At 45.3% G+C, this 12,967-nt stretch overlaps 2 protein-coding genes across 5 annotated transcripts in view; both read left to right on the forward strand.

The window, feature by feature from the left end:
- zfr2 (zinc finger RNA binding protein 2) overlaps positions 1–6,241 on the forward strand; it is a 17,193-nt gene extending 10,952 nt beyond the window's left edge. For all 4 annotated transcript variants that reach the window (XM_017406996.3, XM_017406995.3, XM_017406997.3 and 1 more), the window contains exons 14-19: positions 552–726; positions 3,395–3,483; positions 3,975–4,070; positions 4,214–4,325; positions 4,540–4,637; positions 4,732–6,241. In XM_017406996.3, coding sequence (XP_017262485.1) covers positions 552–726; positions 3,395–3,483; positions 3,975–4,070; positions 4,214–4,325; positions 4,540–4,637; positions 4,732–4,905 — 744 coding nt within the window. In that variant the 3' untranslated portion in view covers positions 4,906–6,241. The remainder of the gene's footprint in view (positions 1–551; positions 727–3,394; positions 3,484–3,974; positions 4,071–4,213; positions 4,326–4,539; positions 4,638–4,731) is intronic.
- A 166-nt stretch (positions 6,242–6,407) lies between these two features.
- The window catches only part of matk (megakaryocyte-associated tyrosine kinase), a 29,428-nt gene continuing 22,868 nt past the window's right edge, over positions 6,408–12,967 (forward strand). Inside the window, exon 1 of the mRNA XM_017407058.3 lies at positions 6,408–6,584. The gene's annotated coding sequence lies outside the window, so the exon portion shown is untranslated. The remainder of the gene's footprint in view (positions 6,585–12,967) is intronic.

Consider the following 12,967-nt stretch of genomic DNA (forward strand, 5'->3'; position numbering starts at 1 on the left):
GCAAAGTTTTAAAGCAACATCTGGTCTGTTTATTTTTAACAGACGAGATGTTGAAACTTTGCACCTGAGATAAAGCATCTTATAACTGTGCGAACTCTTCTAAAGCCTTTTTTTTAACATTTTGCAAGTGATCTGACTGTCCCTCGGATGCACAGAGAGCTGATTGTTTTTCTTTTACACCAGTTATTAAGTGTGAGGCTACAAGGCAGAGGATGCAGGAACTGTTGTAATTCCTCTCTGTTTTGTAGCCGTACGTTTCATTGAAGATGCTTTTCACTGATCTTTAGATTTACTGCCTGGTTACGACACCTGAATCCTACAGAGTGAGATGAGACTTCACTACTCGCCCCTTTAATTTTCTAAATATTTCCCCACAACCCATTGTTGGAATTACTTTAAGTCCCATTGACCTTATTTAACAAAGTGACCAATCCTAACGGCCTTTAACAATGAGTTAAGACATGGCAGCGTTGCTTTATAAACTCACCAAATAAAGCTACACCCCTTCCTCCTCTGTAGTGAGTAATCCCAAGTGTCCTTTTAACCGGCAGACATTTTCTGAAGATCAGTATGAGGTGCAGGCTCACCCCGAGGAGGCCAACATCGTGATTATTTCAAGCCAGGAGCCCAAAATGCAGGTGACCATTTCCCTCACCTCGCCACTGATGAGGGAGGACCCTGCTGCTGAGGGGGACAAGCAGGCAGGAGGAAAAGCGGCTGAGAAAGGTTAGAGAAGCCAAAGCTTTCAGTGCCAGACAACCGAATGTTTGTGGTCTGTGTAATAAACTGATGTAACACACCTATTATATCCATATTTTTATCCCTTACTTTACTCCTTCACCAGTCAGCACCCTAAATTTAGGCTGAGAAATTCCAGAAAACACTTGGTGGGACTTTCATAAAGCCCTCATTCAGGTTTTCCTTTCTTTAACCCCTGAGAGTTTAATCACACGTTCTTTTGTCCCAATCCTGTTTATGTACTGTTTATTATTTTTTGGTTTTGTTTTGCAGCTACACTCAACCCCTGTCTCTTTGTTTTCTCTCCACAACTAAGGGGAATCAAAAAGCCGGGCTCTCCGACCTTTCTGTGCCACTCGGGCGTGTGTTTATTTCCTGAACACACGCTCGTGTAAAACTTTTAGGAACCTTTTAATAACACAGAGCATTTGTTCAGATAATGCCCAGGGATGAAAACGCTTCAAATGGTGACAGTGTTTTTTTACAATTATCATCAGAATTTCTGCTTTTTTTTTTTTTTTTGCAAACAAACCTTCGGGAGGATTTTAGAGGTTCAGCAGCTTTTCGTCCTCTCGTCCCTCATTCCTGCGTTATTACACGGCATTATCTGCAATAAGGTGCAGGAGTGTGTTGTTTTCATGGCTTCACGATGATCTGCATGGTGCAACATTTAGACAACATGAGTGACCCCCCCCCAGCGTCACGACTTCCCCATCTGTAAATAATCGTACGAGGTCATCGTGTCGCAACCACTCCTCTGCCTGCTCCAGTGTCCGTCAGCATTTGAATGTTTTATTTTTATCCCTCATTTGGAAAACATGCCGCAAATGTTTTCTGTCTCCGCTGTCTTTGTTGAGCAGCGGCGCCGTTCTGTGTCAGCAGACACCGGCACAACAACGAAGGCCACGCTGAAACACATACGGCTGAGAATAAACGAGTTTGCTCCTGTTTATTAAGCTTTTCACAGAAAGAAAACCCTCCTGGAATCAAAGCTCTGGAAAAGGGCTTAAATGTGGGTCTTTGATTTAAAGTGGTGTTGGTGTAGACTTCACAACTGAGGCTTTGGTTTTGTTTCACATTTCCCCTGAAAGAAAACTCATCTCTCTTCTTTTGAACATGGAAGTGTGATAAACTACGGTCTGAGCTTGTGACATATTGCATCATTAAAGTGATCAGTAAGCACATCTACAGTTTTAGAAATTTTTGTTTGTTGTATTTAAGTAACCCGTCCTTTATTTACATCCATACTTTTGATACAATTTTCTAAACATGCTGACACAGAAAGCGCATTTATGCACGTTTGTTTTTAGAGTGCTGATTTATTTCATTCATCAAATCTGACTTCCCTTTAAGTTACTCAGTGTTGTGATGTTGATGATTATCTAAACCAGCACAAGGTGAAAGACAAGTTGTTTAGCAGCACCAGAAGTCAAATAAAGACCGTTTAAATGATTTCATAAAGAACACAAACCTTTTTTATCCCTCTAAACACCATCGGTTTATCATTTAATCGAAAACATTTAATGTTTGAGCTGACGTCACTGTAAAATAAATTTGTTGTCAATTTTTTGGCGGTCTTGTTGCACGAGGTCAAACGTAAAAAGAAGAAATCCACAACAGAGTTTGCACACGTTGGTAAAATAAAATGTTCTTTTTTCTTCAACTTCAGAGTGACAGAAGCCAAACTCCAAAACGCACAGAAGAAGCTTTCTGAAACCCTTTCCAGGATGGGAGTGCTTTTGTTTTAGGAGTTGTTAGAAATACACTGATCAGCCAAACTAAAACCAGCTGACAGGTGTTGTGTAGCTTCTCTTTAGTCCTCCTCTCGACAGTCGGGGCATTTAAACTCAACCTTCAGTGCCTCTGTCTCCTCGTTGATGTTTGATGATGTTGTTGCACACGTTGCTCATGATGAGAGGGAGGTGTGGGAGTGTATTTGCTTTAGCATGTTTTGGGAGGAGGTTTATATCCGAGGAGCATCCACATTAAAGTCAGAACGAATATTACATTTTAAACTCTCATCACCTGTTGGTGTTTTTAATGATTTGTCTGATCAGTGTATGTGTACTTCACTACATATTTTATGCTTGTCTTTTCCTCAAAGCTGACATTTTGTTTCGTCAGTCAGTAAAATAAAAAAAAAACATGTTCTTTGTTTCTGTTCAGTTGGTTCTTATTGACCATGAACTGAAACTACCAAATGGAGAAATTATTCATTTTATGAGTCAAAATGTCTGAGGCCGGGGATTTAAAACCTCAATTGGATGTGAGGAACTGAGTTTTTTTTTTGAAGTTTAAAAAAAAAAAAAATGATCATCTTTCTCTGATTGCCTTGGATTTTCTTCTTTTTGAGATCCAACCTCCAACTCCTCTCCAAATTATATATTTGTGCTTTTTTTTTTCTAACTACTTTCAGTCAGCTCAACATGCTGTTTTATTTGATTTGATGCCTGTGTCCCCCTCATTATTTTATTTGTTACTTTCATTTTTACTTGAGGGATGACTGAAACGTCTTGTCGCCAGGTGCACATGAAGCTCCTCGGTGAAATATCTAATCCCCGATGAGCGTCAGGCCCGCGGTTTAAACCGTCACCACGCGGATTTTGCTTTAGCTTGACTATAAGTCGAAAGTCAGAGCGTTTTTCTTTGTTTACAGATGTGCCTGAGAAAGATCCTCCTGACCTTTTGAGCAAGAAGAAATGTTTGGAGTACCTGGCTGCTCTTCGTCACGCCAAATGGTTTCAGGTAAAGCCTAACGGACAACACTTATTTATTTATTTATTTGATGTTACAGCCTCCACCATGCTGGAACTTCCTCTCACAACGAGAAGCTACCATGCTAATAAAGATGTAGCTAAAACAGAAAAAGTTAAGATGCACAGCGCCGTCTTAACTCGTGTGAACAAATGGTCCAGTGAGACAAAAACAATCCAAACTGCATACTGTCACTGCATACTGGTGTCACTACATACGAACCAGACAATTTGTGAAATAAATATACATATATGTAGAAACAGTGCATACAGTTGAAGGGAAAATCCTTCACTTCAGTAAGACAGCGACTTGTCATGAAGTTAATATCTTCAAAACTCTCAGAGCAAAGCTACCTGCTTATTTTTATAAATTTACAAAACCAAACCAGATCTAAGAAGAGTCGTCTGTGACGCTGCCTGTCCAGGGTTTTTTGGAATAAATGCTCCGTTGACTGTTTCTCGACTTGTTTTCGGCCTCCGCAGGCTCGTGCGAATGGATTGCAGTCCTGCGTGATCATCATCCGTGTGCTGAGAGATCTGTGTCAACGCGTTACCACTTGGGGGAGAATGCCTTGCTGGGTATGTGCTTTCAGCCGTCTGGTGGTTTTGACGTTTAAAGCTTGAATATTGCGATTAAGAAACGGTAACCGCAGACTTATAAATGCCGCGCTAATTGATTTTATTCTGCGTGTGTGTTTGCCTCTGCTTGCTCTCCGCCCCAGGCGATGGAGCTGCTGGTGGAGAAGGTGATCAGCAGCGCCACAGGCCCGCTCAGTCCCGGGGAGGCCATGCGCCGGGTCCTGGAGTGCGTCTCCTCGGGCATTCTGCTGCCAGGTCACAAACACTCACAACAAAAGACTGAAATAAATAACGAGGTGGACTCAGATGCAAACAAATAGCTTGTGTCGATTTTCTAAGAGAGTTTAAAGGTTTTATTATTTTGACTTTGAAGAGTTTATTTTCCTCCTTTGCCTCCAAATGACCTGAACCTGGATGTATATAATGAGCGATTCACTTATTCTCCTGTTCATTTCCTCTCTTTACACAGACGGACCAGGTTTGATGGACCCTTGTGAGAAAGGGCAAACGGATGCTTTGGAGAGCATGACTCTTCAGGCTCGGGAGGATATAACTTCCAGCGCTCAGGTAACCAAACGTTTCTTTCTTTCTTTTACTGTTAAACTCCAGAACTCCGTCGTCCGAAGCCCCACGTGTTGGTTTGTGTCTTCTCTGTTTGCAGCATGCCCTGCGGCTGCTTGCTTTCCGTCAGATCCACAAGATTTTAGGCATGGAGTCCCTGCCGGTGTCCAAGGCGAGCGCACGCAACCGCAAGCGCCGACGGGACGTCAACGAGACCGGCGAAGGAGAGGGGGAGGGCAAGAAAGACAAGAAGGAAGACGAGGCGACCGCTTGACCTCTGCCCTCCAAAGCGGAGGAGTTTGCTAGCTTAGAGACTGGTAGAATGTCACTTTCTTTTTTTAATTTCATTTTGGAAAGACCCTCAACATGCAGCTATACACATCTAAATATAACTTTGACTCTACATGTTACATGTCTACTCTTAAATCATGAAGAATAATGTCACTCGAGGAGTTTTGGGGCTGAAGTTTAAAGATGTGTACACAATTCCTTCTCCTATATATGCAGTTGTAGTGTATTCTTAAGTGTGCAGAGTAAATTAAGTTTATCATTTTAATTCAGCTTAAGGGCACACTGCTTATATTTTCAATAATCACCACTGCTGTTGTCACTGTATCAAAGCCCCCCCAGTAGAATTCAAAGATCTGCACCTTAAACTTTTATTTTCAGCTTTTTTTATTTAAAGAAAGAAAGAAAAAAAATTAACTCTGCTGCAGCCTTCCTAACCATTTTCTGGGAACTCTGAAATAAAGTTGCTGCTGAGATGTTTTGCAGGGAAGACGAGGTGCTTTGAAAATGCAAAGAAAGATCAGGAAAGGCTCCTACATGAATAAAAAAAAAACAACTCAAGGTTTTAATGGTGCTCACAGATGACACGCAGTTTTTGCACCTTGAAAGCTCCTCCTATGAGTGCTCTTTTTCGTATGCGTTAAAAAAATATCGGAGGAGATGAGACGTGAACTCAAACCAAAGGCCTTTTTATTTTACATTCGAGACAAGTCAAAGCTAAAATTAAGTCCTGAAGCCCACGCAAACAGGAACTAACCCTCTAATGCTGTCGCACCTGAAAATAAACCCGTCTTATTGCACAGAGGGAACGAAGCACTTACGAGATAATAATGTACGCAGCCATAGATCTGTCTTCTAAATAGTAATCTTATTTTATTTCTTCCAAAGGACGCTGTGCAGAAAAGAACGAGTAAATATCTGCTGTAAAGAGGAAATGGTTACAGTCCTATGACTTTCTTCCTTGTGCCTGGATCATGTGTATTTAAAAAAAAAAAAAAGACTGAGTTTGGGGAACATTTATAAGTTGTTTGTGTGTGTTTAGTACTGTAACAATCTCATTTATTAGAGGTGTATGATAGGAGAGGGACAGTTGCACAACTTGGGCTTAAAAGCTAATGTGATTTACTGTCTTTTTTTAAATTTTCATATGTTTAGTTTATTCATTTACCAAGAGCCTTTGCTTATTTTATTTACAAAGGATGTTGCAGTCTATTTTGTATCGTTTAAACGGGAAGTGTGAACGTAAGCTGTCCTATTATTTGAATGTATTTGTAGTGTTGCCTCGTATTAAGAGGAGGAAATAAAACACTCTTAAGCCATTATTTATTCGAGAGGAGGGTGGGATCTTTTTTGATTTATTTATTTATTTATTTTTTATGAAGTCTGAGTGTTTTGGGGGGGGGGGATTACTTCTGAACCACATTTAGAAGAAGAAGTCAGCGTCACTTCTGACGCCCCCCCCCCCTGGTTGAGAATGAGACATATTTCCAGATAATTGAGGAAGTGGTTGACAGAAGAAGACGTCCAGGAGCCGAAGGGACGGACAGAGACTGCTCCGGCCGGGATGGAGGCGACTGAAACGGGATGAAACGACTCGCAGAGTCCGGCGGATAAGCTTCGTAGTTTCTGTTTTACTATCGTCCGGTCACCTCTGCCGATAGCAAGGTAGGTGCCAACCCGAAAAAAAGGTGTTAAAGTGGTTAGTTGTCGTCATGACAGCTGATGGAAAGCAAAACTGTTGCACGGGCGCGAGTAACACTGGTATGGCAGGCCGTTGTAACACATAATCAAACCTCCGCGCTAAAATGGCTCCAGCTCAGCCGATTTTACAGCTATTGAGCTAAGATTTAGCAGCAGCTGACACGAGCACAACCTTTTCTGCCACACCGAGTTTTAGCTCAATATCTGTAAAATCGGCTGAGTTGGAGGTATTTTATTTTGTGTTGCGCTCAGGTCAATTAACTGCAGCAGAACTCCAAAAGTTAATCAGCTGTAGATGTCCATCCAAAACTTAATTTGTAAGAGTTTGATTAAAATATGTCCTATGGTTTGTGAGATATTTTTGAATTTCTGTAGATAACAATATAGACAGTTTGTGAATGGATGTTCTTCCTTGTCAGAGCTGTAATTAGTTATTTATAGCAATACACTACTTGTGTAACGGGCGAGCTGTAGGGGCTCGAGCTAGTGGTACCGGGACAAAGGAGAGAGGCGAAATATCTTTGGAGTACGGGAACACGTCTCCGTTTATTGAAGAGCTCCACAACAAGTGTATATCAGCCCGCGTCTGACCGTGGGAACTTACAGCTCAATAGCAACAGGTTCAAAGTTAACAGCGCATGCGCAGAACACATCACACGCTTACAGTCGTCCCCCCTTACAAAAAGGAAATGTCCCCATTTCACAAAATACTTCTAAACAGGAAGCACACAGTAGGTAATACACCGTGGGAACACGACATACCCGCAAATAGGTACAGAAAAACAAAAAAAAACATCAGTTCATCACATAGTTAGTAAAACGTGCTGGTGGTTTGGTATGGCGTCCAGCACGAGAAACCTGTACTGGAGTACTCATACACATAGGGGACCCCTCCGAACTAAAACTGGCACTAACATCAAGCTCTGGTGAGGGGGCAGGGGTTGCAGGCACAGAAACAGCTGGTGATAGGGCAAGATCAGGGGGCTCAGAGGCCGGTGAACACACAGGTGGAGTCCGAGACGGGCCAGTCAGTGGGAAGGTTGTGGGTAAAGTGTAGCGTCGTAGTCGGTCGTAATGTACAGTCTGAAGGGGGGCCTCTTCCCCAAAGGGGCTACTAATCACATAGGTGACCCCAACTGATTCGTCCCTGTCCAGTCTTTGCTGCACAATGTATGGCCCTTTCCAGTGGGGAGCCAGTTTACGGCGGCTTTCAGTCGGGTCATTTAACCACACTAGATCCCCAGCCTCGTATGGGTCATGTTTTTGTCCTCTGTCATAGAAAGTCCTCTGTTTGTCACTAGCAGTCACACTGTTGTCCCTACACTGTCGAAAAGCAGTCTCCAGACGCCTACGCAGAGAGAGAACAAACTCATCAGGAGAGTCGTGCCCTGGACCACATTGAAGTTGCGGACCCAGTAACATGTCTATCGGGGCACGGGCCTCTCTTCCATGGGTGAGGAAATAAGGCGTGAATCCAGTACTGGAGTGCACGCTAGTGTTGTAAGCAAACGCAACCTGTGAGAGGAAGGAGTCCCACTCACCCTCACATGACAACAAAATCTTGGCAAGCTGATCAATGAGAGTTCTGTTAAACCTCTCTACCATTCCATCGGACTTGGGATTGTAGGGAGTGGTGTGTGTTTTCTTCACCCCCAACATCCCGCACAACTGCCTAATCACCTCCGACTCAAACTGTCTGCCCATGTCTGTGTGCAGTATCTCCATCACCCCATGGTCCATAATGTACCTATTAAAGAGACACTCAGCCACAGTGGTGGCTCTCTGATCAGCCACTGCATAGAGATTTACAAACTTTGTGAAGTAGTCTTCAACAACCAGCACATACCGGTTGCCTCTTGAAGTAATGGGCAACTCTAGTATGTCAGCTGCAACGCGCTGGAAAGGACGCTGTGCTAAAGACGTCTTCATAGGGGCCTGATGGCGGGGCACTGAAGACTTGCGCCTCTGACACGCATAACACTGGTCACACCACGCTCGGATGTCGGCATACATACTGGGCCAGTAGCACACACTGCGTGCCCGAGCCAAGGTCCGTTCAACTGCAAGGTGGGCAGACAATGGGCCACCATGCAGCTGGCGTAAAACCTCGGGAACCAGGACGGCCGGAATGACAATCTGCTGTGTCTGTTCCACATCCGACAGCGCAACAACTCGGCATACGATCCCATCAACTAGAGTCATACGGGGAAACTCATGCCACAAAATCCTAACGCCACGGCTTGCACCTTTGATCCTCCCCCGCGGAGGCCTCTGGCCCTCTCTAAGCCAGTCAAGAACCCATCTGACGTCTGTATCCTCCCCTTGGAGCTGCTTAATGTCAGAGCCATCATGGGACAGGGACTGGACCATGACCACGTCAGCATGCACAGCAGGCTCAGAAGGACCAGGTGTGTCAGAGTCTGGCACCTCCTGGGGGGGCTCCACGGGAGCCTCGACAGTGCACACTACACTAGCCGAAAGATTTGTTGTCTGCGTTCCTGAACTCACCGCGGTAACAGGTGCCACAGGACAACGAGACAAAGCATCAGCGTTGGTATGATGCACTCCACTCTTATGAAAAATCACCCAATCATATGGGTCCAACTCAAGGGCCCAGCGGCTACGCCGGCCCGTTCGGTCATTATCAATAGGGAGCCGCCTTAAACCAAGTAACGGTCTGTGATCAGTAACAATGGTAAAAGGCTGAAGGCCTAAGTAATGCCTAAAGTTCCGGACAGACCACACTATTGCCCACAATTCTCTGTCATATGTCGACCACCTGCGCTCTGCAGCCGTGAGAGCATGACTCCCATACGCAACAACCCTCTCAAGACCATCAACCGTCTGTGTGAGTACTGCCCCGACTGCGGCTTGGGACGCATCTGTGTACAACACAAAAGGTTGCGTAAAGTCAGGGTGACACATCACAGGTTCAGAACAAAGAGTGTCCCGTAGGAACTCAAAAGCCTCATGACACTCTGCTGTCCAACGAAAAGGAACATTTTTGCCCGTGAGGTGAACAAGGGGTGAGGCTCGTTGAGCAAAATTCTTCACGAACCTCCTGTAATACGAGCAGAGGCCGAGAAATGCGCGCACCTCCGTCGCCGAACGCGGAATTGGCCAGTTTTTAACTTTGCATGTGTTTCTTGGGTCAGGCCGTAGCCCTTCAGCTGAGAGGACATGGCCCAAAAACACAACATGATCACGCGCCAACTGACACTTCTTCGCCTTTAGTCGCAGACCTGCTGCTCCAATCCTCGAAAGCACTTCCTCCAGAGCTGCTAGGTGTTCACTAAAGGACTTACTGTAAATCAAGATATCATCAAGATATACCATGCAAATCTGCCAGGGGAGGCCTTTAAGCACCAGCTCCATGACTCTTTGGAAGGTCGCTGGAGCATTGGTAAGACCCATTGGCATTGACCTAAACTGGTACAGGCCATGGCCGGTAGTGAAGGCCGTCTTCTCACGGTCTTCCTCCGCTACCTCTACTTGCCAGTAGCCATCTGAAAAGTCTAAGGTACTGAACCATGTAGCCCCAGCTAACGCATCCAAGGTGTCATCCACCCGCGGAAGGGGGTGGGAATCTTTCACCGTAACAGCATTTAAGCCCCTGTAGTCCACACAGAACCTCCACGTGTTATCCTTTTTTCTAACCAGAACCACAGGGGAGGACCATGGGCTACAACTTTCCTCAATTATGCCGTCAGCCAAAAGCTGCTGCACCTGTCTGTCCATCTCTCTGCGCTTGTCTGGAGAGGTACGGTACGCTCGCTTCTTAACTGGGTAATGATCACCGGTATTAATCCGGTGTTTGATCATACCTTCACCCTTGGAAAATCCACGCCCAGGACGGAACACCTCCTTATGCTTATGCAGCATGGCGTGAAGCTGTTCTCTCTGCGCGTCGGACAAGGGGCAGTCAGTCAGGTCAGGTAAGGTCATATGTTGGCGATTGGAGTCCACACAGTCAGTAGGTTCAAAAATGTCACAATCGTCAACCTGGTACAGAACCCCTAAGTGTGAACCGGAGTGCATGCGTAGCTCGTGGTCAGTAGGGTTAAGCAGCCGCGCGACAGTGAGCCCTTCCTTAACCGGCGCCACTGTACGTGCAACCACCAACTCCATATTGTCACGTGTCTCTGGCTCAAGGTACCCCACGTAAGAGTCAAGGTGTGGTCCAGTGGACCGGTGGGTCTCCACTTGCACAGGAACAACCATCTCACAGTATGGCGGAACTATGACATCTGCAGACATAGTGATATTACAACATTTTGGGATAAGGTCAGTAGCATGTAACAACGGAATGTCCATTCCTTTGAGGCACACAAAACCCCGGGGTACATCTAGGACAGCCTGATATTCAAGCATAAAGTCAAGACCCAACAGAACTTTTTGTGTAGCCCCCCTGACAACATGCACAGTCTGCTCAACATAAATCTCACCCAAACAGATTGACAGGGCCATTGTTCCAAGTGTGTCCAACAGATGTCCATTTACAGCATGAGCAAATATGTAGTCAGTGCTAAGTACACGTTTGCGTAATGCAGGGACTGACATCTTAAAGTCTTCAGAAATCAATGAAACATTTGAACCAGAGTCAATTAGCACAGCGACATCTACTCCCTCAATCAGTCCTCTAACATAGGATGTACGTTTAGACTCACCCATCAAACTGCAGTCCATAGAAGCGACATCAACCACAAGTGATGAGCGTCTATCGTGACCCTCAGGGTAAGGAACTGGTGTCCGGGTCTCAACACCAGTTACCGGTAGTTTCCCTGGTTCCGTCCAGCTGGGGAAGGAGAAGGTGATCGAGGTGAGGGGGATAAAAATCTCACACCCCTCCTCCTCTGCGGTCCCTCGCCGGGGCGCGGTCCCTGGGGGCTCCTGCCCCCCAAGCGGTTAGCAGAATCATCCGGTGATCCTCCACGGGACCCCCGCGATGGAGTTGGCCATTCACCGCCGTCGCGTCCGTCACGCCGTCCTTGGGGTGAGCGTCCTCTCCCGCGAAACTCCGTCCGGTACTCCTTAGCAGCGGACCTGCAGCCGTCTCCACCACAGTCGCANTTGGTAGATGTGTCCCGAGTAGTGGTAATAGTTGCGGCTGTGGTGAATCCCTTTTTGATGCCACCTCTTCTTTGCAACTTGTCATCCACTTGTTCTTTAACTTGGAGCTTTAAGGTACTGTCCTTTATGTCACCAAACAGTGGATGTAAAATTTCTTTGGCCTGTTTATTGACGAAATCCACCAGATCGGCAAACTTGACTCTGCGTTTTTCTTTTTCCAAGATTCCACAAGCATGCGTTCGCCACCTTTCTCTCATTTTGTAAGGAAGCTTGGCAATGATGGCACGCATGTTGGCAGTACTATCCAACTCCTCCATGTACTCTACATCTGCCATTGCATTACGACATCCAGCAAGATAGAGTCCGAACGCATGAAGAGCCTCTCCGTCGTCAGACTTGATAGTTGGCCAACCAAGAGCCTTGTTAATGTATGCCACCGATATCTTGTAGGCGTTTCCAAAGTGCTCTTCCAAAAGCCTCTTAGCTTCATTATAACCACGTGTAGGTTCCATATGAAGACAACTTCTTATCAATTCTCGTGGCTGTCCACTAGTGTACTGTTCCATGTAGTACAGACGATCTTTGTCACTTTCTGTTTTATCCTCCACACCGTGTTCAAATGCCCGAATGAATAATCGATATTCTAATGGATCCCCTTTAAAAACTGAAATGTTCTGAGGGGGCAATGTTGCCAACTTCTGCTGCTTTGTTAGCACTTCGACTACATCCTGCAGAGCACTTGGAGCCTGTAATGGCTGAGAGGTAACAGCGTGTGTTCGATGTACATTTTGAATAACGTTATCGTTCCATACTTGACACTCTTGTGTTTGGAAAGGACTATTTGACTGCCTTTGAGCAAACAAATCTTCAGCTCTGTGCGACGTCACATTGGAGTTCATTCCATTCTGTTTGGTTGCACAACTGGATGTCTTGGATGCACGACTAGATGCCTTAGATGCACAACCTTCATATTCTGAGAGAATCTTGATCTTTGCCTCATTTGCTGCTAGTGCTGTTCGTAATTCTAGCTCCTCCTTTTCAACTTTAAGTTTTGCCTCTCTTTCCTCCAATAGGCGTCTCTGTTTCAAAGCTGATGCCTGAACCAACAGCTTAGCTCGTTCCAACTCTGCTTTCATTCGTGTGGAGGATGCAGATGATGATGTACAAGAGCCATGTTCAGAAGAGCCTTTATGACTTCGTTTCGACAAAGATGCGTTAGATACGCTGTCGCATGGATTAATCTCGTTATTGCATTTTTCAGCCTCTGCTGTGCACTT

Source organism: Kryptolebias marmoratus, linkage group LG24 (genome assembly GCF_001649575.2).
Source record: "Kryptolebias marmoratus isolate JLee-2015 linkage group LG24, ASM164957v2, whole genome shotgun sequence".
Taxonomy (NCBI): domain Eukaryota; kingdom Metazoa; phylum Chordata; class Actinopteri; order Cyprinodontiformes; family Rivulidae; genus Kryptolebias; species Kryptolebias marmoratus.